General features: G+C 47.9%; 1 protein-coding gene across 3 annotated transcripts in view; it reads right to left on the reverse strand.

The window, feature by feature from the left end:
• The window catches only part of LOC140489334 (SH3 and multiple ankyrin repeat domains protein 1-like), a 431,419-nt gene that overhangs the window by 295,290 nt on the left and 108,848 nt on the right, over window positions 1-27,281 (reverse strand). For 2 of the 3 annotated variants that reach the window (XM_072588775.1, XM_072588773.1), the window contains exons 1-2: window positions 13,618-13,755; window positions 12,607-12,864 (exon numbers count right to left, since the gene is read on the reverse strand). In XM_072588775.1, the coding sequence (XP_072444876.1) occupies window positions 12,607-12,816 (210 nt within the window). In that variant the 5' untranslated portion in view covers window positions 12,817-12,864; window positions 13,618-13,755. Of the gene's footprint in view, window positions 1-12,606; window positions 12,865-13,617; window positions 13,756-27,281 lie in introns of those variants that run through there. The other variant, XM_072588774.1, reaches the window with a different exon arrangement.

Below are 27,281 nucleotides of genomic sequence, written 5' to 3' on the forward strand. Positions count from 1 at the left end.
AGTTCAGGCAGCATCCAAGTAGCTTCGAAATTGACGTTTCAGGCAAAAGTCCTTCATCAGGAATAAAGGCAGTGAGCCTGTCTCCACGCTTCAGGCTCACTGCCTTTATTCCTGATGAAGGGCTTTTGCCCGAAACGTTGATTTCGAAGCTACTTGGATGCTGCCTGAACTGCTGTGCTCTTCCAGCACCACTAATCCAGAATCTGGTTTCCAGCATCTGCAGTCATTGTTCTTACCAGGACATTGGTGAGGCCACTTTTAGAATACTGCATTCCATTCTTGTCTCCCTGCTATCGGAAGGATGTTGTGAAACTTGCAAAGGTTTGGAAACGATTTACAAGGATGTTGCCAGGGTTGGAGGATTTGAGCTACAGGGAGAGGCTGAATAGGCTGGGGCTGTTTTCCCTGGAGCGTCGGAGGCTGAGGGGTGACCTTATAGAGGTTTATAAAATCATGAGGGGCATGGATAATGTGAAAAGAAAAGGTCTTTTCCCTGGATGGGGGAGTCCAAAACTAGAGGGCATGCATTTAAGATGAGAGGGGAAAGATTTAAAAGGGACCTAAGGGGCAACTTTTTCATGCAGAGTGTGGTGTGTGTAGGAAATAATCTGCCAGAGGAAGTGGTGGAGGCTGGTACAATTACAACATTTAAAAGGCATCTGGCTGGATACATGAATTTATCGAGATGTTCGAATTCTCGAAGGGGTTTGGACAGAGGAGAGTCCAGAGACAGAGGCCAGTCATGGGAGAACTGGATTTAAAGGGACTGGGAGGAGAAGAACAGGGAAGAACTTTTTCAAGCAGCGCATGGTGGAGGCAGAATCAATGGTAGCTTTCCAAAGAGCAGTAGATAATTAGCTGAAGATGAAATGTTTGCAGGGTTACAGGAACTGGTGAAACATGCTCTTGGAATGAGGGCCCGAATGGCCTCCTCCTATCCTGCCTCCCACCTCTCTGATTCGATGGTGTGCTCCTGCACTCTCATGGCTGCATTCTGTCTGGGTGTTGACGAGGGGAATGAGTCCTCTCGCTGCTTTCTCCCACTCCACCCGCTGAGGGATGCAGGTGACTCAGTAGGAAGTGGGGAGAGAACCCAGATGGCTCCCCCTTCCTCCAGCCCAGAGCCGTACTTAGACACAGTACATCCGCTGGGAACAACTCGGAGCTCTCTGAATCAGAGGGTCTTGAGATCATGTACGATAAAACACAGAAGGTAAGGCCATAGAGTGTGCTCTGCCATTTATCAAGATGACGGCTGATCATCGGGCTCAATACCTTCAACTCAGCCTCCCCCCAGATTCTTTGATCCCTCAAGCCTCAAGAATTGGACTTGCCTCCTTCTTGTGAAATGACAGCCAACAGGGATTTGAGAACAAAACCTCAGATGCTTCTTGCAGTTCCTGTTAGAGGTGACACCTTTCGAGTGACACATTAAACTGAGGCTACCTGATGAGGGCCATAAGAGATCTCACAGTCACTGAGGAGTCACTGCTCTGGGCTCTATCCAGAACCAGAATAATGTCTCAACTACAGGCCAAGTGTTGGAAAATGGGATCAGAAGAGCTCAGAAGTTGATGGTATGGTGGCTCAGTGGTTAACACTGCTGCCTCACAGTGCCAGGGACCAGGGTTCAATCCCACCCTCGGGTGACTGTGTGGAATTTGCACATTCTCCCCATGTCTGTGCGAGTTTGCTCTGGCGTCCTCCCACAGTCCAAAGACGTGCAGGACTGGGTGGATTGGCCATGGGAAATTGCCCTGTAGTGTCCAGGGATGTGCAGGTGGGTTTGGTTAGCCATGGGAAATTGCCTAAGGCGGGTGAGGTGCAAGGTTTGGGTGGAATGGTCCCTGGACAGTCAGTGCAGACTCGATGGGCCGAATGGCATTTCCCTACACTATAGGGATGCTACGGTAACTGTACCATAACCCAGTGAGGCCCTATGGCATGGTGGCACAGATAAATGGAGTTCAGGTGCACAATCCAAGCCAATGGTACAGCACACGTCTGGGGCTGAATGGCCTCTTACTTTTCCTGGCACGTACCTCCTCCCATAATAGACCAACCTCCTCCCCAAATTATTGGCTACAATTAGGATGTATAAGGTGGTGGGGGTTTCTGGATTGATCGGGCTGGTCCACACTGAGGGGAAAGATGATTTGTTTAATTTGAAGTGCCTCTAGTCAGGGGCTAGGGTGTGGAGGGAGGGGGTGAGTGAGCGGGCTCCGAGGAGACGCACTGACATCTCATTTGCTGTTGCACTGTTGAGCTCGCCCACGCAGGGAGGTGGATCACATTTCAACACATTTATAAACGAGCCTTATTACATTATTCCAGCGCGAGCTGCCTCTACCAGCACTGCCGGACTAGCGAGGTGAGGCAGCAGAGGAGACCTCCTGAAGAGATTGTGTGACCTACACAGTGTGGTACAGTGTCTCAGACTAGCGCTGCTCACAGTGTCCTGACAGACTTGTAATCCCAGCTCCCCTCCCAGCCTCCAAACCAAACAGCACAGAGAGCGGAAAATAAACAGGCACTTTGACAGTGCCTGGCACAAGGCACTTACCGACAGTGCACTACTTTTCTGAAGTGGTGTCATTGCTATAAGGCAGGAAAATGGAGCACCCAACCTGCACACAGCAAGCTCCCACAGATAGCAAGTTACAGAGAGATAGTTCCAGAGAGTGGTGAACTCGGCCCGGACAATCACAAAGGCCAACCTCCCATCTATAGAATCCATCTACCAGGCCCGCTGTCAAGGAAAGGCCGCCAGCATTCTCAAAGATCCATCCCACCCTGGCAATGATTTTCTATAACCTCTACCATCGGGGAGAAGGTACAGAAGCCTGAACACACACACCAACCAGTTTCGAAACAGTTTCTACCCTACTGTTGTTAGAATACTGAATGGACTCACAAACTCATAACATTCGCCTGTACCCGTGTTTTTGTTTTTGCAGCTATTATGTTTACCTATTATTTACTTATCTCTGCTATTTAACTCAGTGATCCGCCTGTATTGCTCGCAAGACAAAGCTTTTCACTGTGCCTCGGTACACGGGACAATAAATTCAATTCAAGTCAATTCAATAGCAAGGTTATAACGACCAGTCATCTGCCTTTTTTTTGCTGAGGTCTCACGGAGGCCTATAGCACAGAAAAAAGCCCTTCAGCCGGCTGGTCAAAACCAAGCACCTAACTCATAGAATCTCAGCAACGTGAAAGCACGCTATTCAGCCAATCGAGTCCACACTGACCCTGTAAAGAGCATCCCATCCTGACCCACCCCTCCTTGTATCTCTGCATGTCCCATAGCTAATCCATCTAATCTGCACATCCCTGGACAATACAGGGAATTTAGCATGGCCAGTCCACCGAACCTCCCTCCACATCGTTGGACTGTGGAAGGAAATCGGAGCACCCAGAGGAAAATAGTGCTGCTCTCTCATTAGAGAGAGAGAGAGAGAGAGAGAGAGAGAGAGAGAGAGAGAGAGAGCACGAGAGAGGGAGGGGGGGGGCATGATGGGGGTTTAACCTGAGGGTCACCACACCTCAGGCGAGGGGCGAGGTTGAGAAGCAGAGTCCTTCATGGTCACCTGAGTTGAACTGAACCTGAACCCATACAATTGGAGAGTAGATCAGCCCCTGACTCCCCAAAGCCTTTCCACCATCTACAAGGGACAAGTCAGGAGTGTGATGGAATGCTCCCCACTTACCTGATTCCTATGATAGAACTGATGGATGAAGGCAGACATTTTAAAGTTCATTCATGAAACATGGGCATCACTGCTTAATTTATTGCCCGTCCCTAGTTGCCCCACCTTGAGAAGGTGGGGGTGAGCTGCCTTCTTGAACTGCTGCAGTTCACCTGCTGTGGGTTGACCCACAATGCCCTTAGGGAGAGAATTCCAGCATCTTGACCCAGTGACATTGAAAGAACAGCAACATATTTCCAAGTCAGGACTGTAAGTAGCTTCGAGAGGAACTTGAAGGTTGGCTGCTTTGTCCTGGATGGTGTTGAAATTCTTGAGTGATGTTGGAGCTGCACCCCATTCAGGCAAGTGGGGGAGCATCCCATTTCACTCCTGACTTGTGCCCTGTAGATGGTGGACTGGCTCTGGGGAGTCAGGAGGTGAGTTACTCATCAAGTGAGTATTCCTGGCCTCTAACTGATCTTGTAGTCACTGTGTTTAGGTGGTGAGTCCAGTTGAGTTTCTGGTCAATGGTAGCCCTCAGGATGTTGATTGTGGGGGATTCAGTGATGGTGGCACCATTGAATGCCAAGGGCGGTGGTTAAATCATGTCTTATTGGAGATGGTCATAGCCTCAGTTTGTGTCACTTGAATGTTACTTGCCAAAAGTCAGCCCAAGCCTATCTGGATATTGTCCAGATCTTGTTGCATCTTGACATGGAATGCTTCAGTATCTGAGGAGTCGTGAATGGTGCTGAACATTGTGCAATCATCAGCGAACATCCCAACTTTGGACTTTATGATGGAGGGAAGGACATTGATGAAGCAGCTGAAGTTGGTTGGGCCAAGGACACTATCCTGAGAACTCCTGCAGAGACGTCCTGGAGCTAAGATGACTGACCTCCAACAACCACAATCATCTTCTTATGTGCCAAGTATGACTCCAACCCCATTGGAGAGCTTCCCCCCCAATATCCATTGATTCTAGTTTTGTTCGGGCTACTTGATGCTACACTCGGTTGAAAGTAGCCTCAATATCAAGGGCTATCGCTCCCACTTGTGGAACAAGTGGTCTTGTCCACGTTGAAGCAAGGCTGTAATGGGTCAGGAGCTGAGTGGCCCTGGCGAAACCCAACTGGGCATCACTGAGCAGGTTATTGCTGAGGTGCTGAAACCTTCCATCACTTTACTGATGAGGTGGTAATTGGCCAGGTCGGATTTGTCCCACAATCGAACAGGCCATACCTGGGTAATTTTCCACAGTGTCTGATAGATGCCAGTGTTCTAATTGTACTGGAACAGCTTGGTTAGGGGAGCGGCAGGTTCTATAGCACAAGTCTTCAGTACCATCGCCAGAATGTTGTCAGGGCCCATAGCCTTTGCAATATCCAGTGTCTCCAACCAATTCTTGACATCGCATGGAGTGAATCGAGTTGGCTGAGACTAGTATGGGTGATACTGGGGACCAGTGGGGGAGGGGGAGGATGGATCATCCACCTGGCACTACTGGCCAAAGGTTGTTGCGAAAGCTTCAGCCTGACCTTTTGCACTGTATCGGTTAGGACTATATTCACTGGAGGTAAGAAGATCGGCGGTGTTGGGGGGTAAGGGGGGAAACGGGGTGGGATTGACAGAGGAATCTGATACAAACCTAAAATATTCTAACAGGACTAAACAGGAAGGCTAGTCCCAACGACAGGGGAGTCTAGAATGAAGGTGTGGGCTCGGCCATTTTGGGTTGAGATAAGGAGACCTCCTTTCACCCAGGGAGTGGTGAGCCTGTGAAATTCTCTGCCAGACAGTACAGTTGAGGCCAAAACATTGAATGTGTTTGAAAAGGAGTTACTGTTCATTGGGTTAAAGGGATCAAAGGGTATGGAGGGAAACTTTCTCAAGCCCCACCAAAACTCAGTCCTTTAATGAATCAACTTGAGGCACATGGGAGGAGCTCTCTCAGCAGTGGGGTGTCCTGCTGGTTGCTACCTAACCCGCCCTCTCCCTCAGTCGTCCCTTAAATGTGGAATTATGTGGGGATACGGCACACATAATGACCACAGTAAAAGGCATTGGTTCACACTCCTGATGTTACTAACACTCCAAGGCAATAGAAACTGGAGAGAGAGCACCTGAGATCGCAAGAAACTGGAGCTGAAGGAGACCATTCAGCCCCTCTAGCCTGTTCCACTAATCACTGCAAAGAGAGCTCTCCTCGCTGTCCTGTTCTCCCTCCTCGATCAAACATCTGTCCAACTCAGCCTCTATTGGACTCAAGGACCTGAACCCCATTGCTGCCTGGGGAAGGAATTCCCAAATGCCATCAACCCTCTGACAAAACACTCGTCCTCCTCTCTGCCTGGGAGTGGATGTTAGATCAGTTATTAATTTTAAATCTGAGAGAGATATATCTTTGTTAAGCAAAAGTAGTAAAGGAACTCCATCCTCAGGCAGGGTGTATGGCGTTAGGCCACAGATCAGACACAATCTCGTTGAATGATGAAACAGGTGAATGGCCTCCTCCCATAATGAGACCATACTCCAAGTTCTTAACCCCTCACAGGGAGAATAATCTTCTCAGCATCTACCCCATACAACGCCTTCAGAATCTTCCCCAGTTCCAATAAAGATCACCTCTCATTCTTCTCAACTCCAATGGGCATAGGCCAAAGCTGCTGATGTAAACACCGCTCCCCAGGCGTCAACCCAATCAGCCTCCTCAAAACTGACAACCAATGAGGCTATGTCCCTCCCCCTTAAGGAAGGAGACTGAAACTGCACACAGAGCATTGAGAGAACAGTCACTTTGAACTGGCTGGCTTGGACTGGGGCCACGTTCTGAGCCTGACCTGGGCCACGTTCTGGGCCTGACCTGGGCCACGTTCTGGGCCTGACCCGGGCCACGTTCTGGGCCGGACCCGGGCCACGTTCTGAGCCTGACCTGGGCCGGACCTGGGTCATATTCCAGGCCAGACCTGGCTATGCACGTCTACATCTGAGCAGGAACACGGCTTTCTCTGATCTGTGAGGGAACTAGAGTTCTTTATTGGCTTTTCCAAAAGGAAATGTTTCTTTTTTCTTTCTTTCATCTCTTTGCTGTCTTCCCTGTGGAGAACACTGCAAAGTGCTGGATTGGCTGACGGGGCAGAGCAGCAGGAGACATCTGTTGGGTTCGTGTCTTTACACTCTCTTCGAGTGGAGAGAAATGGAGGAAGATTGTGTGGAACCTGAGGCGCGGTGGCGAGGCTCTCTTAACCTCAACCATCGTTATCGCAGGAGCAGAAATAGGCCGTTCGGCCCATCTAGTCTGCCCTGCCATTCAATGAAATCACAGCCGGTCAGATAATCCTCAACTCCACCTTCCTGCCTTTACCCCTTGATTCCCTGACTGATTAAAAAAATCTCTCTCGGCCTCAAATTTACTAAAGTAAACGTAAACACTGTATATATGTGTTGTGTTTGGGAAGGGAGACAGTGGTGTAGATGGTGTGAGATTCGTCCTGTGCAACAAGAAGATTATATAGACATTGCGTCTGGACAGCTGCATAAGTAGGTGGGGAGAAGAGGGATACAGATGCCTAGGAATTGACCAAAATGTTTAGACAGTACATTTGGATCGGCTCAGGCTTGGAGGGCCGAAGGGCCTGTTCCTGGGCTGTAAATTTTCTTTGTTCTTTGTTCTATTCACAGCCCCAGTGTACCTCCTAGAGGGCAACAGAGAATTATGACTTGTGGTCCTCAGGTTGATTTGAACTCTGAAGCTTCGGATTCAGGGTCACGAATAGCTGCTGTTTGCCAATGGTTAGCTCCTAAGGGAGTGGGATAAAGTCCTGTACACTACAGACACATTGAAACGGTGAATACAGCACAGGGAGATGGGCCAAAAGGTTCACATTCTAACAAAGTTACAACTAGGGTGACACAATGGCTCAGTGGTTAGCAGTGCTACCTCACAGCGCTAGGGACCTGGGTTCGATCCCTACCTTGGGTGACTATCTGTATGGAGTTTGCAAATTCTCCCTGTGTCTGCATGGGTTTCCTCCCACAGTCCAAAGATGTGCAGATTAGGTAAATTGCCCATAATGTTCAGAGGTGTGTAGGTTTGGTGCATTAGTCAGTGGAAGATATAGAGTAAGAGGGTAGGGGAATGGTTTATTCTTTGGAGAGTTGGTGTTGACTTGTTGGGCCAAATGGCCTGTTTCCACACTATAGGGATACAATGATTCAAACTCAACTCTTGGCTCGGAGACAGAATCCTGGAAAGGGACCGTTTCGATATCATCTTGGAGCTGCTTTTGCGGTCTGCTGCAAAACCAGACGGCAGAGTATCACCAGAGAGTTCCTAGGCCGAAAGGAGACAGCAGACACTGGACCACCCATGTCCCTGCTCTGAGCACCAACAGGGATGGAGAAGCAGAAACATCGGCCAAGCAGCTGCCACACGTTTCCAGGTAACTGTCTCCCTCCTGCATTCAGCACAGCCTCGCGTTAACCCCCACTGTGTCCCTCAGCTCCAACGTTCAAGGGTTCACGTCCCGTCGATCCAACACTGTGCTGTTGTCCCCCTCTCAGCCAGCGCACATTTGCCGTCACACCCTGCGCTCAGTGACCTACACTGACTCCTGGCCTAGCAACGCCTCGATTTGAAAAAAGTCAAAAATCACACGACACCGGGTTATCATCCAACAGGTTGATTTGAAATCTCCAGCATTCAGAGCGCTGCTGTTGGACTATAACCCGGTGTCATGTGGTCTTTGACTTTGCCCACCCCAATCCAACACTGGCACCTCCACGTCTTGATTTGAAAATTCTCCTCTCCATTTTCAAGTCCTTTCATAGGCTTCCTGGCTCCTCTAGCCCAGATCCCTCGGTCTTCCTGCAATTCTCGTGGCTATAGCGCTCTTTGACCCTCAATCATTGCGGGGTCAGGGAGCAGGCCATGTGGGCTGCTGCCTGTTCTCGGAGCTCCGGAATTCCACCCCCAAAACCCTCCTTTAAGACGCAGCACGGAGTTCTCCCCGGCCTCATGTGAGCCAATGCTAAATGCAGTCAGATGTTGCTCCTCTGGAGCACATATTGCCTGTTAGAGGTGCTATGTCAATGCAACGCGCTCACCGGGCATGAGTAACAGCTGAGTGCCCAAGGTGGGATGCGCCTGTAAGAGTTTGCACTGTCCTTTTTTCACGTTGGTACTGCTCTAACCCTGTGAGTGCTGGATGCAGTTGGTACCTTCAGAGATTCACACAGTCTATTCACTATCCTGAAGGGAACAAATGACTCTTGGTCGGAGTGTGGCTTTCAAAGTTTTTAGCCTCCTATCACACCTCCACCTTATCCTGCATGATGTCTCAGTGGTTAGCCCTGCTGCCTTACAGCATCAGGGACCCGGGTTCGATTCCAGCCTCAGGCAACTGTCTGTGTGGAGTTTGCACATTCTCACCCTGTCTCCGTGGGTTTTCTCCGGGTGCTCCAGTTTCCTCTCTCAGTCCAAAGATGTGCAGGTCAGGGTGGATTGGCTGTGCTAAATTGCCCACAGTATTCAGAGATGCGTAGATTACATGCATTAGTCAGGGGAAAGGGGAGTAATAAGGGATGGGTCTGGGTGGGTTACTCTTCGGAGGGTCGGTGTGGACTTGTCTAATGATCAGAGAGTGAAGGATTCTGGTTGAGCTCACTCGTTACCAAATGGGTTTGCACATTAGCAGTTGCCAGGTCACTCCGATCTCTCCTGGGATCAGCGCGGCAGTGCTCTCTGCAAACGCTCAAACCCACACATAAAGGACTTCAGAATGCTCAGTCCTGTGCGGTCACTATGGCGACAGAGGGCTGCACATGAGAAGCATTAGCTGCTATGGCGACGCTGGGGGCCTGTCCCTTTAAGGCTGGCACTCAGTGCTGCCCATGATTATAATCTGCCAGCTGATGGACCCTTCCCTCTGCCAGGCCCAAAATAAAAAGGCAGCGGGAAATGCTTCAACTTTCTCTGGAAAAGAAACCACTCACACCTCGAGGTACAGCATCGACAGAGAATCTACACTGCACAGCACAGCAACAGGCTATTCGGCCCCAACAGTCCATGCTCTCTCTTACGGCCTCCTCCAGGCCCTCTGGAGTACTCTGCAGGGTATTATTTAAGGAAGGATGTGAACACATTGGAAACAGTTTGGAGAAGGTTTACCCCCCGGTCTAATGCCTGGAATAAGCAAGTCCTCCAATGGAGTTCAGGTTGGACAGGGTAGGCCTGGACCTTAGAGGAGTTAGAACTGGATTGGAACAGAAGAGATCCTGAGGGGTCTGGACGCAGTGGATGTTTCCTCTTTTGGGAGAATCTAGAATGACGCAGTCAGGCTTCCAAAACCAGCGATAGTCCTAAAGAAGATTAAGTTTCCTTCTCCCAGAAGGACATGAGTCTTTGGAACTTCTCCTGAAAGGGCAGTGAAAGGCAACATCTTTGAATATTTTTTTTAAAAGACAGAAGCAGACGGATTCCGAATAAATCAGAAGGTGAAAGGTTATCGGGGGGTGGGGGTGGAGGTGGGTAGGCAAGAATGTGGAGTGATCAGATCAGTCGTGATCTTAGCAAGTGGGACAGCAGGCCAGAGGGGCTGAGTGGACTCTTCCTGCTCCTAATTCCGATGTTTCTTCATCGTTCTATTCTTTTACCCTTGTGAATTTATTTAGCTGCAACTGGGTGTTGTCCGTCTCCCGATATTCCACATTCTGACTGGGCTGTTCCCCCTGACCAGGCAGGGTTGGCGCTGCCACACTCTCTATGCCAGGGACCCCATCCATTGACTCCATCCAGACTCCGTGCTGCCTCGGAAAGGTAGCCAAAGACCCCTTGCACCCCGGTTAGAATCCCTTCCAATCGGATGAAAGATACAGAAGGTTAAACACACGTACTAACAGATTCAAGAACAGCTTCTTCCCCGCTGTGAGTAGACTTTGGAATGGACCTCTCAAATTTCAAATCTAATGTTAATCTCGCTCTTTGTGCGTCTTCTCTGCCATCATATCATCACTCTGTTCTTTCACCCTCTGACAATATGATCTGCATGTACTGCACACAAAACAAAAAACTTGTCACTGTACCTAGGCACCCCCTTCCCCATTCATTCCTGGTAAAGAATTTATGCTCCAAATGTTGACTCTCCTGCTCTTCAGCCGCTCTTTGACTGGCTGTGCTTTTCCAGCACCACCCTTTTCATCCCTGGCTCTCCAGCATCTGCAACCGTCAAGTTCTCCTTGTGAAGAAACGCCGACTCTCCTGCTCCTCGGACACTCCCGGACCACCTGTTCTTTTCCAGTGCCACCCTTTTTGTCTCTGACTCTCCAGCATCTGCAGTTCTCACTTACACGTGACAATGATAAATCAAATCAAATGATATGATAATGCAGGGAGGGAGGTCAATCAGACAACCAACGCCTCTCTGCAAGAGCAGTCTAATTTCACCCACGACTTCCTGGCCAGTCTTTTCCACAATCCTGTTCTTATTGACACAACGGTTCGCACCTCGCTGGCTGTTCCCCTTAACAAAGCCACACGTGGTGATAGCGTGCACATCCAGCCATTGCGTTGCACTGCTGTGTGTGTACAGACATGTCCCACAGCAGCATTCACATAGCCACCATGTGACATACTAAAAGCAAAGGAACATTAAACGCAAAGTTGCTCATCAACTTGTGATCAGACTACTCGCCATAACACCGCTCTGTTCTCTCACCCTCCGAACTTTGCATAGTATGGTCTGCATGTACTGCACACAAAACAAAACTTTTCACTGTCCCCAGGAACCTCCTTCCCCCCACATTCCTGATGAAGGGCTTGTGCCCCAAACGTAGATTCTCCTGCTCCTCGGATGCTGTAAATGTGATCAATGTTGACCAGGATACTGGCTCGGGGGATGGTGGGGGGAGTGAATTGGGATGGGGTATTTGTACTGAAGAGTTGCTCCCAAAGAGAAAACAGGGCAAGAAGCAAGTTCAGAGCCCACAGAGAAACAGAAATCTGCAAGCAGCAAAGAGGCATAGCAGCTCGAGACACTAATTGTTCCTCCCGCCTTCACCCTTTCGATGTGGGGTAGCGGTGCTGCTGGCAAGGTTGGCATTTGTTCCCCATCTCTAATTGCCCCTTGAACCTAATGGCTCTCTGGGCCAAAGCAGAGGGTCAGAGTCACCCCCATCGCTGTGTGTCTGGTGTCACATGTAGGCCAGACCAGATAAGTTTGGCAGATTTTCTCTGTAAAGGAAGTTCATTAACCAGGTGGGTTATTACAAGGCAACCTCTTTATTTTTCTTTCAAATTTCCACAATCCTCAGTTATCTGCTTTTTGTAAACTCAGGATTGATGCTTTTAGGGGTGACCTTGTAAAATCATGAGGGGGACGGATAGGGTAAATAGACAAGGACTTTTCCCTGGAGTGAATGAGTCCAGAACTAGAGGGCATAGGGTGAGAGGGGAAAGATATAAAAGAGACCTGAGGGGTAACTTTTTTTCACACAAGAGGGTGGTCCGGGTATGGAATGAGCTGCCAGAGGAAGTGCTGGAGGCTGGTACAATTGTAACATTTAAGAGGCATCTGGATGGGTATATGAATAGGAAGGTTTTGGAGGGATATGGGTCGGGTGCTGGCAGGTGGGACGAGATTGGGTTGGGATATTTGGGTGGCATGGACGGGTTGGACTGAAGGTTCCAACATATGGTTTTACTGTTTTTTTTAAATCAGAGAGACTAAATGAGAGCTGGCGGGGAGTGGGGGGACTTTGTGTTGGTTTGGGTCAGCGATTAACTTGGTTGAAGTGGAAAAAGGGAGGAAGGAAGGTTTGGAAAAGCGGAAAGTTTGCAATGCCCCCCCTCGCCGCAATCGAATCGTCCCATCTCCCTCACCTCGTCCCCCTCCCCGGGGTTGGGGGATTACCTTACCGTCTGCTGTAGGTCCGGGATGCCAATTCGAAAGACCATCATCCTGAAGTCAGGCTCGGTGCTCCTGTCCCTGGGCTTCGGGAGCGGCGCGTCGCTGGTGGGTCCGGCGCCTGGCGGGTCCCCGTCCCCGGAGCTGTCGCTGTCCGTCTCCCCTGGATAGTTGGGAACGCTACGCTGCTCATCCTCACTGGAAGCCGGGCTGTGGGACATCTTTCAGAGAGGCGTCTGAGCACAGGGAGAGGGCTGCATCACCGGGAGCTGCAAACACAGAGACAGAAAGGGAACACGCTATAACTGGAACCCTATATTGATGAGCTCACACACCCGAAAACCTTCCAAAAAAAACAACAGTCCGAATTTGGAAAGGGGCATACAATTTATGATTTCTACAAGGAGAGAGGCACACACACAGAGAGATTCTAACTATAACCTTTTTATTGATGAGCCGGTAGAATTTGGTAAAAAGACACACACATATACACAATTTCTGATTTCTACAAGGAGAGAGGCACACACACAGAGAGAGAGATGCTAACTATAACCTTTTTATTGATGAGCCGGTAGAATTTGGTAAAAAGACACACACATATACACAATTTCTGATTTCTACAAGGAGAGAGGCACACACACACACAGAGAGAGATGCTAACTATAACCTTTTTATTGATGAGCTGGTAGAATTTGGTAAAAAGACACACACATATACATAATTTCTGATTTCTACAAGGAGAGAGGCACACACACACACACACACAGATGCTAACTATAACCTTTTTATTGATGAGCCGGTAGAATTTGGTAAAAAGACACACATATACATAATTTCTGATTTCTACAAGGAGAGAGGCACACACACAGATGCTAACTATAACCCTTTATCAGTGAGCTGGTAGACCTAAATTCTTCAAACGTATAACAACCTGAATCGGGGAATAAAAAGAGCAAAGACACACACAATTGTCTGATTTATACACATTTCCCGAACTGAACAGGAATATAAGAAATTCTTGCCTTCTCTCTCCATACTGACGGCTCCAGTGAAGCTCCACACAGCTTTCCGATTTGCGTCCTCCTACACACTATTCCGGTCAAAAGTGACTCTACTCCATTCACACACACACACACCGCATCCAACAAAGCTTTCCAAACCCTATAGGCTCCCGAGTCTGACAAACACGCCCCACCCTCTCTTTATTCTTCCACAGGGGCCCAGGGAACACGTGTGAGTGAGTGAGTGAGTGAGCGCTGGTGTAGTTCGGGCACCGTCATTCCCTCCTCTTTTCTCTATCTCTGACCCAGTCGAATAAAAATCTCGTCCATCCCCCGGTCCCTCAGTCGTTCCATCTGATCTTCACCGCAGCCTTTTCAGATTCCCACAGTGTGTGTGTGTGTGATTAGACCGACCTCCTGATTTCAATCAGATTGAATTTTGCCTCCTTCCTCTCCTTTATCCATAAATTTCTCCCCTCTCCACTCTCCTGCTTGATTGCCCTCCCCCTCCCTTCTCCTACATTCATAGAACATAGAACAGTACAGCACAGTACAGGCCCTTCGGCCCTCGATGTCATGCCGACCTTTTATCCTACTCTGAGATCAGACTAACCTTCACTGTACTATCATCATCCACGCGCCTATCCAAGAGTCACATATGTCTCTGACTCTACTGCCTGGCAGTGCATTCCACACACCCACCACGTTGTGTAAAGAACCTATGCCTGCCATCTCCCCAAAATCTTCCTCCAACCACCTTAAAATTATGCCCCTTTGTGATAGACATTTCCACCCTGGGAAAAGGTCTCTTGCTATCCACTCTATGCCTCTCATCATCTTGTACACCTCTATCTAGTCACCTCTCATACTTTTTCACTCCAATGAGAAAAGCCTTAGCTCCCTCAACCTTTCTTCATAAGACCTGCCCTCCAGTCCAGGCAGCATCCTGGTAAACCTCCTCTGCACCCTCTCTAAAGTTTTCACATCCTTCCTATAATGAGGCACAATATTCCGAGTGTGGTCTAACCAGGGCTTTGCAGAGCTGCAGCATAGCCTTGACTCTTAAACTCAATCCCCCACCTTCGTTTGTAATGTTCCAATGTACACTCTGAGGCTGGTATGAATAACTCTAGTGCTCCTCGGACGCTGCCTGAACTGCTGTGCTCTTCCAGCACCACTAATTCAGAATCTGGTTTCCAGCATTTGCAGTCATTGTTTTTAACTCTAGAGGGATTTCCCTCCTTTGTCGCACATTGGAGGTACCGTTCCTACCTCTGGACCAGGTGAGCCCAGAGTTAAGTTCCACCTGCCCCAGAGGTGGGTGGTAATATCTCTGGGAATAAAGGCTGATTAGGAAAACATCCTGCTCCCTGACATTCACAACATTCCAGTAACATGGTCAAATAAAAAGCCTAAATGTCATCTGACTGAAACTAGGCCAGACCTGACTAACACCTCTCCCTAATCGGTATGCCTTTCAGTTTGACAGAATTTAATTAGGGAACTATATTGCAGAAGTGAAGGGACAGAGATTAGATTCCCTACAGTGTGGAAACAGGCCCTTCGGCCCAACAAGTCCACACCAACCCTCCGAAGAGCAACCCACCCAGATCCCTATATTTCCCCCTAACTAATGCACCCAACACTATGGGCAATTTAGCATGGCCAATTCACCTGACCTGCACACCTTTGGACTGTGGGAGGAAACCCACACAGACACAGGGAGAACGTGAAAACTCCACACGTTCTGAGGTGGGAATTGAACCCGGGTCCCTGGCACTATGAGGCAGCAGAGCTAACCACTGAGCCAATGCTCTGCACAGAGGTGAAGGGAAAGTGGGGGGTGGGGGGGGGGGGGGGGGGGAGAGGAAATCTTGGCTCTTACACACACAGTAAATTCACTCAGTGTCTCTGATTCATAAGGTTCTGGGTTCAAGTCCCACTTCTAGATGTGAACACAAGGCTGATACCCCATTGCAGTACCTAGTGGGTGCTGTGCTGTTGGAGGCGCTGTTTCATAGGAGAGTCTAGGGCCAGAGGACATGGTCTCAGAATAAAGAGGCAGCAGCTTAAGGCTGAGATGAGGAGGAATTTCTTCTATGAGAGGGTTGTGTATCTTTGGAAGTCCTTGCCACAGAGAGCTGTGGGGGTAGAGTCCTTGAGTATATTTAAGGCTGAGAGAGAGAAAGATTCTTATCAGTCAGGGAATAGAGGGTTACAGGGTAGGAAAGTGGACATGACGAATTTTGTATCAGCCTGATCCTCCTGAATGGCACAGCAGGCTCGAGGGGCCGAATGGCCTCCTCCCATTCCTGTTTCTTATGGTCTTTATGACGAAGTGTTTGAAGTGAAGCCTGGATGTAAAGGATCCTGTGACACAATTTCAGAGGAATGTAGATGGGTGATCTATCTGACAACCAACAATGGACGGATTAGCTTGTTGTGATGGCTTTGTTCGCCAGATGTTTAAAGAGTGTTAGAGTTATATGGGTAGTCATCTACAATGCTGATACAACAGAAGCTGACTGGAGGCTGTTTCTTTTTTGTTTCTGTAGCCCGTTCCATCCAAACGGCTCTCACCTTATTGAGAAACCAGAGCAACAGTAGACCATTCAGCCCCTCAAGCCTAATGCCATTCAATAAAATCATGGCCAACAACAGGAGGTGATGACCGAGTGATATTATCATTAGACTGTTAATCCAAAGATTTTCACTGTACTTCGGTACACATAATAATCAGTCAATCCCAGAGACCCAGGGATCTGGGTTCAAATCCCACCACGGCAAATTCTGATATTTGAATTCAATTTTAAAAATCTGGAATTGAGAGTCTAATGATGACAATGAATACATTGTCTCTTGTTGGAAGAACCCATCTGTCTCATTAATGCCCTTCAGGGGAGAAACTGCCACCCTTACCTGTTCTGGCCTATATGTGACTCCAGACCCACAGCAATGTGGTAGACTCTTAACTAACCTCTGGCCAACTAAGGATTGGCAATAAATGCTGGCCCAGCCAGCGACACCCTCATCCTGTGAATGAATTTTTAAAAATCATAGCTTGAGCAACCAGGAATGTGCAGGCTAGGTGGATTAGCCATGGGAAGTGGAGGGTTGCAGGTTTAGAGTGGGGGGGGTGTGGGTGGCTTGCTCTTCGGAGGGCCGCTGTGAACCTGTTGGGCCGAATGGTCTGTTTCCTCACTGTAGGGATTCTATGATGATCTGTACATTCTTGCTCCAGTTCCCTATAACTCTAGAGTCCCTTATAGATCAAAGCTCTGTCTAATGTAGCCTCAAATATATTTAAAACTCCAGCTTCACTGAGCAGTGGGGGAAAGATAACACCAAGGACCACCACCCAAACATTCCTTCTGATCAAACCGGAGCTTCTGTATTCTGAAACCATACCACTAGCTCCGGATTCTCCCGCAAGGGGACAAGATTTTCCTTTGCCCTCTACTGCCCTCTGCCAACCCACATCCTGCAACTTCAGCCAATCCACCCTGACCTGCAAATCTTGGAACTGTGGGAGGAAACCAGAGCAACCCCACACAGACACAGGGAGGACATGCCAACTCCAACACAGAACAGTCACCCAAAGGTGGGATCGAACCCAGGTCCCTGATGCTGTGAGGACGTGGTGCTAACCATGGAGCTGCCGCTCATGTACTTCCTTTCCTCTTCAAATATTTCACTATTTCCTTTCACTGTCCAGCAGTGCATTCTGAGTCTTACCTGACATTGTGTAAAGTTTCTCTTTGGGTTGTCTCTGGTTCTTGTGTCAATCTCTGAAATCTATCTTCCTTGTTTATTGAATTTTCAGTTATTAGGAGTAATTTCTACTTGATTGCGAGATTTATTTGGACTTTAGTGCCAACTGCAGAATGCAGCAGACCTTCCATTGTTATTCGATAGGTTAAGGGGACCTGCATTTTGCAGTGTAATGGAATTTGTTTTATACTGAACCGCACAATCCTTTCATTATTTTACACTTTTTTCTATTTTAATGATTGGCTACAATTATGTTATGAACTAGAATCATAGAAAACACAAGAGAACGAGCAGCATTTAGCCTTTCAAACCTGCTCCGCCATTTAATATGGTCATGGGTGATCAGTCTCCTTGTTCCTGCTTTCTCCCTGTACTCTTTTATCCCTTTAGCCATATCAGATTCCTTCTGAAAAACATTCAACGTTCTGGACTGAACTGCTTTTAGATTCCCTACAGTGTGGAAACAGGCCCTTCGGCTCAACTAGTCCACACTGACCCTCCGAAGAGTAACCCACCTAGACACATTCCCCCTAACTCATGCACCCAACTCTACAGGCAATTTAGCATGGCCAATTCACCTGACCTGCACATCTTTGGACTGTGGGAGGAAACCGGAGCACCCGGAGGAAACCCACGCAGACACGGGGAGAACATGCAAACTCCACACAGACAGTCGCCCGAGGCTGGAATCGAACCTGGGTCCCCTGGCGCTGTGAGGCAGCAGTTCTAACCACTGAGCCACTGTGCCACCCCTGAGTTCCCCAGGCTCCTCACTCTCTGTGTGAAGACATTTTCTAGTCGCAGAGCAATAAAGTTTTACAGCACAGAACAAGGCCCTTCAGCCTATTGTATCTGTGCTAGTCATCAACCACCTAACTGCTTTGGATTCCAGCATCTGCAGATTTTTTTTGTCTCTAACCAATTATTCAGCTGAATGGCAGATGACACTTGAGGGGCTGAATGCCCTACTCCTGTCCCAATTTCTTGTCACGCTGCACACATCATCTAAACTTAATGGCCCTTCAGTCAGGCAGAGACAAGAACTAATCAAGTGCATCAATACAGATTGGATACGCCGTCAGTCACTGACTTTTAACCCTTTCCTAAGCCAGAAAATCTCACATTCGACACAATCCCTTCATTGTTTTAAACATTTAATCACATCCCTTCTAATCTGTGCTTCTCTAAGGAAAACAGCCCTTTATAATGCTGCAGAAATGAGGACCAAATAAGGATGTAAAACTCCAGGCAAGAGCTCTCTGAATCTGGACTAGACATTGTCAAACCCTTTTGACTATTTGACACAGAGCACAGGGAAATCCACCACCCAGACCCAACCCCACCACCCCAGTCCTCTACACTGGGTACCTCATGTTTAGACTGACACAGACTCCAGTCGAAGGAACCCCAATGGAACTCGATCCAATGGCTGCCTCTCTGAAAGGAGCATGAGCTGAATCCTCAGCACAGCAACGGGTTAATGTTATCACTGCCATCAGTAGAACAGGCTCACAACCACACTGCTACATACAGTCCAACCTGGAACCCTCCTCTTCTGCTCTGACACAGCCTCCCCTACTCCAATGGACTCCCTGCCCCACCCTTGCCCTCCAATGCACACTCTGACCCATCCCTGCCATCCAATGCGCACTCTGACCCACCCCTGCCATCCAATGCACACTCTGACCCATCCCTGCCATCCAATGCGCACTCTGACCCACCCCTGCCATCCAATGGTCATTCTGACCCACCCCTGCCATCCAATGCACAATCTGACCCACCCCTGCCATCCAATGGACACTCTGACCCACCCTGCCATCCAATGGGCTCTCTGATCCACCCCCTGCCCTCTCAAATGGACCCCCCCCAATGCCCTCCCCATATCTATACTGGTAGACTCTTCACTGCCCGAGAAGATACATCAAATGGTGAAAGGAGGGGTAGGCAGATTAATCTCCACGGCTCTGATACTGAAGTATCCTGATTTCCATGTACTAGTCGATTTCATATTTTATTCAAAGTTTCCTCTCTGTTCGAAGCCTGCAAAGATGACTGGAATCAATAAACGGTGTGATAAATTATTTATCAGGACAGACAAACCTCTCTGAACAAGCGATAGAACACACTGTTGCTATTTCCATTAAGAAACTCTAATTTAAATCCAGGAATAAGTAGCTATAAATTGCTGCGTTAACCCAAATATATAAAGAGGTGAATGCACCAGCGATATAAATAGGAACCTAACGGTGCCACTACAGTGCAAACCAACTGCAGCATCAGCATGGTACCATAGAGAGCTTCACCCCTGGTACTTGCATTTACCCAGGACCTGACCCAGATGCCTGTCCTTGAATGTTATGGTCACCCTCCTTTTAAATTCATTCACAGGATGAAGGTGTCACTGGCTAGCCCCAGCAATTATTGCCCATCCCTAATTGCCCAGAGGGCAGTTAAGAGTCATCCACCTTGCTGTGGGTCTGGAGTCACGCGTAGGCCAGACCAGGTAAGGATGGCAGTTTCCTTCCTGCTTCTCAGGTCATATGCCTCTCCACATGTTCCATACGTAGTACATAAAAAGGAAGTACACTCTCCAGATTGGTGGTGTACACAAATGGTACTATTGCTGCTGATCCAGAGACCCAGATAATGTTCCAGGGACCTGGGTTCAAATCCCATCATAGCGTACAGTGGAATTGGAATTCAATAAAAATCTGGAATTAAGAGTCTAATGATGTCCATGAATCCATTGTTGATTGTTGGAAGAATCCATCTGGTTCACTAATGTCCTTTAGGGAAGAAAACTGCCATCCTTACCTGGTCTGGCCTATATGTGACTCCAGTCCCACAGCGATGTGGTTGACACTTAACCACCCTCTGGGCAATTAGGGGTGGGCAATAAATACTGGCCTAATCAATGACACCCACATGCCTCGATTGAATTTTTAAAATGTCTCAGTGTAAAGAAAAGGACCTCATATTAAAAAGGGAATCAGAATTTATTTGAGTAAGCGCCTACCACATCCTGAAGTCCCTGTCCACCTTCCCATTACCTTTGAGGCTGTTAGTTCAGCAACAAAGATGGGAGCCCATTTGCACACAGGAAACTCTCATCAACGCACCACATACCAACAGATTCAAGAACAGCTTCTTCCCCGCTGTTATTGGTCTGCTGAAAAGTCCTCTTTAATTTCAAATCTATTGTTAATCTCGCTCTCTGTGCACCTTCTCTGCAGCCATGACATTGTATTCCTCACTCTGTTCAATCACCCTATGATCTTTATACAGTATGAACCGCCTTGTACTTCATGCAAAACCAAACTTTTCACTGTATCTAGGTACATGTGACAATAATAAATAAAATCCAATCAGAATACAAAAGCTGTGAACCTTGTAAATCTGAAACAAGAAATTAACCATCGTGGAAAAATTCAGCAGGCATGGAAAGAAACAGAGTCAATGAATAACCTAAACATTAGCCTGGTTTCTCTCCACTGAGGTAGCAACAAGTTAATAACTTGATTCCTGGTTTTGCTGATATTGGGTGTTGGGGGTTATTGATAGGCGGGGAACATCCTGGTTCTTTTTCAAAGCAGTGTGATCTTCTGCGCTCACCCAAGAGGGTCATGGTCCAGTATCATCGCAAACAGGGCAACGGCAGCTGTTCAGCCTCCCTACGGCACTGCACTGGAGCCTAGGCCTGACCTTGTGCCGAAGGCTCTGGGCTGGGAATTGAACCCAAAGCTGTACATCAAAGGTAAGTGTGCCCCATGAAGATTAATACTGAGGGCTTTGAATGAGACTATTCAGAAGAGCAAGCAACATCATGTGAATGCCAAGAAATGTGTTCAGCATTACAGTATTTCATTTCAGCAGCACTACACACATAGCTGCAGAACAGTTATTAAATATTAATCAGTTTATCATCTCAACACACTTCGGCAATTTCAGAAGCGCAGGTCTCTATATTGAATTAAACTAAGGCATGGTGTTAGAACTGCTCACACTTTTCTGAATTCTTTGTTTTAATCCGTTATCTTCCCTGGAGTCGGAACACTTAAAGGAACAAACATTGGTTTCACATTAAGAGGTCAGTGCATTGAATGCAGCTCCCAGAATATTTTTCTCCATTTCCACCCATTTAACATTGCTCTGAGGTCCCATCTCGACCTCTGTCATCTATACAAGATGTGTGTTTGTGTAGCACCTTCCAAAGTCTCAGGTCATGGAAAAACACAACAGATCAAATATCTTTATGTCTGCAGCAATATCAGTGTTGCAATGTAACCAATTCACACTCAGCAACAATAGCAATGTGGCTGAGATAATCTGCATTTAGCAATATCAGTTTTGGAGCACACATTACTATTGCTAAAAAGAGAGACAGTTGACCAAAGCCTTTTATCTTGCACACATCAGGACACACACAAGAATGCCAAGTTTCCACGAGCACAACAATTTACACAACATGAGGAAGGGAAGTGGTTGGCAAGTCAGCTCTGACTGACATCTTGAGAGTATTAATAGTTACAGTAACAACCCAGTTTAACATAATCAAATAAACTCATAACAAGGCTCCTTTACACCCCCTTAAAGCACCACACATCCACATGCAGGAACTGTTCTCTCTGAACGAGTAGAATCTGTTTAAGCCTGGCACCTTTTCTGAATTTTCCAGTAGCCTTGAAAGCCTTCAGTTCCCTACTGCTTTCACTTTGGGAATGCCTTGTCCAATCAATGTCAACTTGCCAACCAATCAGCACCCTTTCCTCCTGCAGTATATTTGCTATGATCGTTTGAAATTTGGCATTCCTGCATGTGTCCAGATGAATGCCAATGAAAAGTTTCAGCAGCTCATCTCTCTTCACTGCACTATTCAAATTCCGTGCTACCTTTAGATTATTTAGATCAACATTTGCTGGAGGCTTCCCTTCTCTATGATGTAATGCAATGGGATCTTTCCTATCTATCTGAGGGAGAAAGATGGACCATAATTTAGCTTCTAATAGGATACTACATGTCTCACTCTCGAGAATGGCAATGGGGATTGATGGGCAAGTCCCTGGCATGAGCTTCAAACCCAGTCAGATCTATGACCACTGTCATTGAAAAAGTAGGTCAGTTAGCTCAGTTGGCTGAATGGCTGGTTTGTGATACCAATAGCGTTGGTTCAAGTCCCACACTGGCTGAGGTTATCATGGGTGTCTGATCTTCTCAACCTCGTCCCTTGCCTCAGGTGTGATGACCCTCAGATTAAACTGACCATCAGCTGTCTCTCTCTAATGGGAGAGCAGGACTATGGCAACTTTACCCATTCGTTACCAGCTAGAAGGACAAGGGCAGTTGATGGTCAGTTTAAGGGCACCACATGTTCCCTTCCAAAACCCACACTGTCCTGAGTTGGAAATGTGTTGTCATTCTTTACTTGCTGCTGGGTCAAAATCCAGGAACTCCCCACCCCCCGCCCCCAAAGGCCATTATGGGTCACCCAGAGTGGGGAGGCAATGGCCTGGTGGTACTATCACCAGGCTATCAATCCAGAGACCTCGGTAATGTCCTGGGGACCGGGGTTCAAATCTTGCCATAGCAGATGGTGGAGTCTGAATTCAAAAAATAATTCTGGAATTAAAAGTCTAATGATGACCATTATCGATTGTTAGAAAAACCCATCTGGCTCATAATTGTCATTTAGGGAAGGGAGTTGCCATCCTTACCCAGTTGGGCCCACAAGTGACTCCAGACCCATAGCGATGCGGTTGACTCTTAAATTGCCCTCTGGGCAATTAGGGATGGGCAATAAATGCTGGCCTAGCCAGTGCCACCCTCATCCCGTGAATAAATAAAACAAAACACTGACTACTGTGGTTCAAGAAGGCAGCTCACCACCACTTTCTCAAGGCAAAAGTGAGGACTGCAGATGCTGGAAACCAGAGTTTAGATTAGAGTGGTGCTGGAAAAGCACAGCAGGTCAGGCAGCATCCGAGGAGCAAGAAAATCGACGTTTCGGGCAAAGCCTATGACGAGCAATTCCTGATGAAGGGCTTTTGCCCGAAACGTCACGTCGAGTTTCCTGCTCCTCGGATGCTGCCTGGCCTGCTGTGCTTTTCCAGCACCATTCTGATCTAAACCATCTTCTCAAGGGCAACTGGGGATGGGCAGTAAATTCTGGCAGAGCCAGCGACGCCCACATCCCACGAGTGAATAATGAACAAGCCTCCCAGACCACAGCTTTCACAATGACACCCAGAATTCCCTCGTCTTCACTGGACAAGCAGATCGAGGTAGCGCTGGGGCGGCCATTTTAAACCACAGTGTCAGCACGGCGCTGCGATGACATCAAAACGCGAGCTTGCCCGGTTAAGAAAGATTCAGAAGCTGAGTGATCCAATTCCCATGATCACACAGGATGATCCCAGCAGTATGGAGTCAGCTCTCAAACCACGCAGACATAAAGAAACCCATTTTATCCCCTGGTTTCTATCAGAGTAGCAGCTCAACACAAATGCTGCATAAAATCCACAAAAAGGTGATTACGTTTTTTTTTGGGCATGAAGTAGTTGGCTTCAGTTGAGACACCGTAACTGGGGTCTTTAGTGGAGGGGGCTGTTTATTTTAATAATTTCCTTGGATTTAAACTACCCACTTGCCCCATATTTCAAGTAAGTAGTTCTGTTTGAGCGTGAATAATAGTGGGGAACATAAAGTATAAAAAAGGATTTGCACTCTCTGTTTATTTGAATAAGTGGAAGCCTGGGCCTAGAACAGAGCGAGAGAAAAACACAATTAACATTTTAAAGAAAGGATTTGTTCTTCAAAATGCTCTCAGAAGGAGCGAGTGATTTGATTTGAATATATTTCAGTATTAAATAAGCGAGCTGAAGGATTCCTGTCTCTGCCTAAAGTCTTGCTGTTAAACCATCTGTTGCCATGGCAACACAGCATGAGATGTTAAGTTTGACTTGTTAATGTGACCCCACAGCCTTGCCTTTAGGCCTGAACCTGATTCATCTCTCACCTCCATCGCGATTTGCAATTTTCACGGATGGTGTCGTGGAAATCAATCCCTGAAGCAAATTGCTGAATAAAAAATTCCACTGCGCACACTTGCCGAGTCTCGTACACACTCCTTGTGTCCGTAGATACAGAGGCACAGGAGATGGGACCAATTTACAAGGACGATACTGAGAGGTTATAACCGTCAGGCAAGATTGAAGAGGCTGAGGCTTGACAATCTTTGAAAAGCGCCTTGAACCAGGGTCATTAAAGAGTCATCTAGAGTCAAAACATTAGCTTGCTCTACCTCCATGGATGCTGCCCGACCCGCTGTGATCTCCAGTACTTTTTGTTTTCAGTTCAGATTCCAGCACCTGCAGTAATTTGCTCCCTCATTAAAATTATTAGCAAGTTAAATGTGGATAAATTTCCATTTATGGTCAAAACTGGAGGCCATGGATGAAGATATTGGGACGGTTCACCTTCGACCAGAGAAGGCGAAGAGGAGATCTCACGGACGTTTTCAAGTTCACGGGTGGGCTGGACAGAAGGGAGGGGGAGAAGCTGTTACTGTTCACAAAAGGAATAATAACGAGAGGGGTGTAGGATTTAACGGTGATGGGTGAAAAGTGTAAATGTGATGACAGGAAAGTTTTTCTCACACAGTGGGTAGTGAGGGTCCGGCCTGCACTGCCTGGAAATAAGATGGAGGCAGATACAATTACACAGGAACATAGCAACAGGAGTAGGCCATTCAGCCCCTCAAGCCTGTTCTGCCCTTCAATGAGATCATGGCACAGCAATTTATACTCCAGGAAGTCGGGCAAGTCAGCTCCTGCTGATATCTCGAATGCATTAATAATTACAGTGCTAACTCCTGCCTTCGGCCCACACCCCTTAATACCTTTGCTCAAACTCTCTCCCTCAGATTTGAAATTAACAACTGATCCTGCATCCACTACCAGAGAGTTCCGAACCTCTCCCACCCTACGTGGGTCAAAGTGCTTACTAACAAAAACAGAAATTGCTGCAAAAGCTCGGCAAGTTTGGCAGCATCGGTGGAGAAAAATCAGAGTTAATGTTTCGGGTCCAGGGACTCATCCTCAGAAGTGCTTCCGAACGTCTCTCCTGAATGCTCTGGCCCTAATTCTCAGAGTATGCCCTAGTTCTTCAATCTCCAACCAATGGAAATAGATTATCTACCCTGTCCCTTCCAGCTAACAACTTGAAGAATTCAATCAGGTCACACTTTAACCTTCTAAATTTTACAGAAAACAGGCTAATTGTATAATCTCTCTTCAAAACGTAACCCCTGAAAGTCCAGCTATCGTTCTTGTAAAGCTACGTTGTACCCTATTCAAGAGGGAACTGGGACAATTATTTGGATAGAAATAATACGGGGTAAAAGGAGGAGGTCAGCAGTGTAATAACTCCACAGAGGCTGGGATCGGTCACCAAATCACCCTTTATTTACACGTGCATAGTACATGACACTGACTCAACAGCTGGATAACATTATTCTGATCAAAGCTTACTATGGGCCACTCAGACATTAAGATAAAATTAAAAATCACACCACACCAGGTTATAGTCCAACAGGTTTTAATTGGAAGCACTAGCTTTCGGAGTGACGCTCCTTCATCAGGTGATAGTGGACTATAAGACATTTGGAGAGTGTCTCTAATGATGGGAACGTGTGTCCCCCCAGTTCGGTCTGCCAACGAGAGCAGTGTATCCAGACTGCTGCATGGTGACTTTGTTCTGGTCAGATCCAGAATCGTAATGGAAGTGACCACAAGACTGGTCGTTTGCTTGGGCAGGAAGTTAGGCATTTCCATGGTGACTCAAAGCAGACTGAGGTCACTCTGAGCTAGACCCCACCCTGTCACCTCATGTCATTTTGTAAGTTCCTCAATAAAATCCACCTGAGCACTATGTTCATCAAAACCTTTGTCACTTCTCTTCAGACAAATCCTGACCTCACAACTTCCCAATCTCATGTCTCCTGTCACCCCCCAAATCCCCACCCTCATGTCTCCTCTCACCCCCACAAACCCCCACCTTCACGTCTCCTGTCACCCCCCAAACCCCCACCCTCACGTTTCCTGTCACCCCCCAAACCCCCACCCTCACGTTTCCTGTCACCTGCCAAACCCCCACCCTCACGTCTCCTGTCACCCCCCCAAACCCCCACCCTCACACTTCCTGTCACCCCCTAAACCCCCACCCTCATGTCTCCTGTCACCCCCACAAACCCCCACCTTCACGTCTCCTGTCACCCCCCAAACCCCCACCCTCATGTCTCCTGTCACCCCCCCAAACCCCCACCCTCACACATCCTGTCACCCCCCAAACCCCCACCCTCACGTCTCTTGTCACCCCCCAAACCCCCACCCTCACACTTCCTGTCACCCCCCCAAACCCCCACCCTCACATCTCCTGTCACCCCCTTAAACCCCCACCCTCATGTCTCCTGTCACCCCCCCAAACCCCCACCCTCACGTCTCCTGTCACCCCCCCAAACCCCCACCCTCACGTCTCCTGTCACCCCCTAAACCCCCACCCGCATGTCTCCTGTCACCCCCCCAAACCCCCACCCTCACGTTTCCTGTCACCCCCTTAAACCCCCACCCTCATGTTTCCTGTCACCTCCCAAACCCCCACCCTCACTGCCTGACAAATTTATTTGAGTTCTTTGAGGAGGTAACAAACAATGCAGATAAACTGGCACGTGGTAGATTATAATATATATGGATTTCTGAAAGGTGTTTGATGAGGGTTTGGTGCTTGATCAGATACGAGGTGGTGCATTATGTTAGAGGCAGGAAACATGCCTGGACTGGCTAACTAATGAAGACAGAGAGTTTGGATAAAGAGGGACAATTTCAGGATGGTAACAAGTGGAGTGCCACAGGGGTTAGTTC

The sequence above is a fragment of the Chiloscyllium punctatum genome, chromosome 18 (assembly GCF_047496795.1).
Source record: "Chiloscyllium punctatum isolate Juve2018m chromosome 18, sChiPun1.3, whole genome shotgun sequence".
NCBI lineage: Eukaryota > Metazoa > Chordata > Chondrichthyes > Orectolobiformes > Hemiscylliidae > Chiloscyllium > Chiloscyllium punctatum.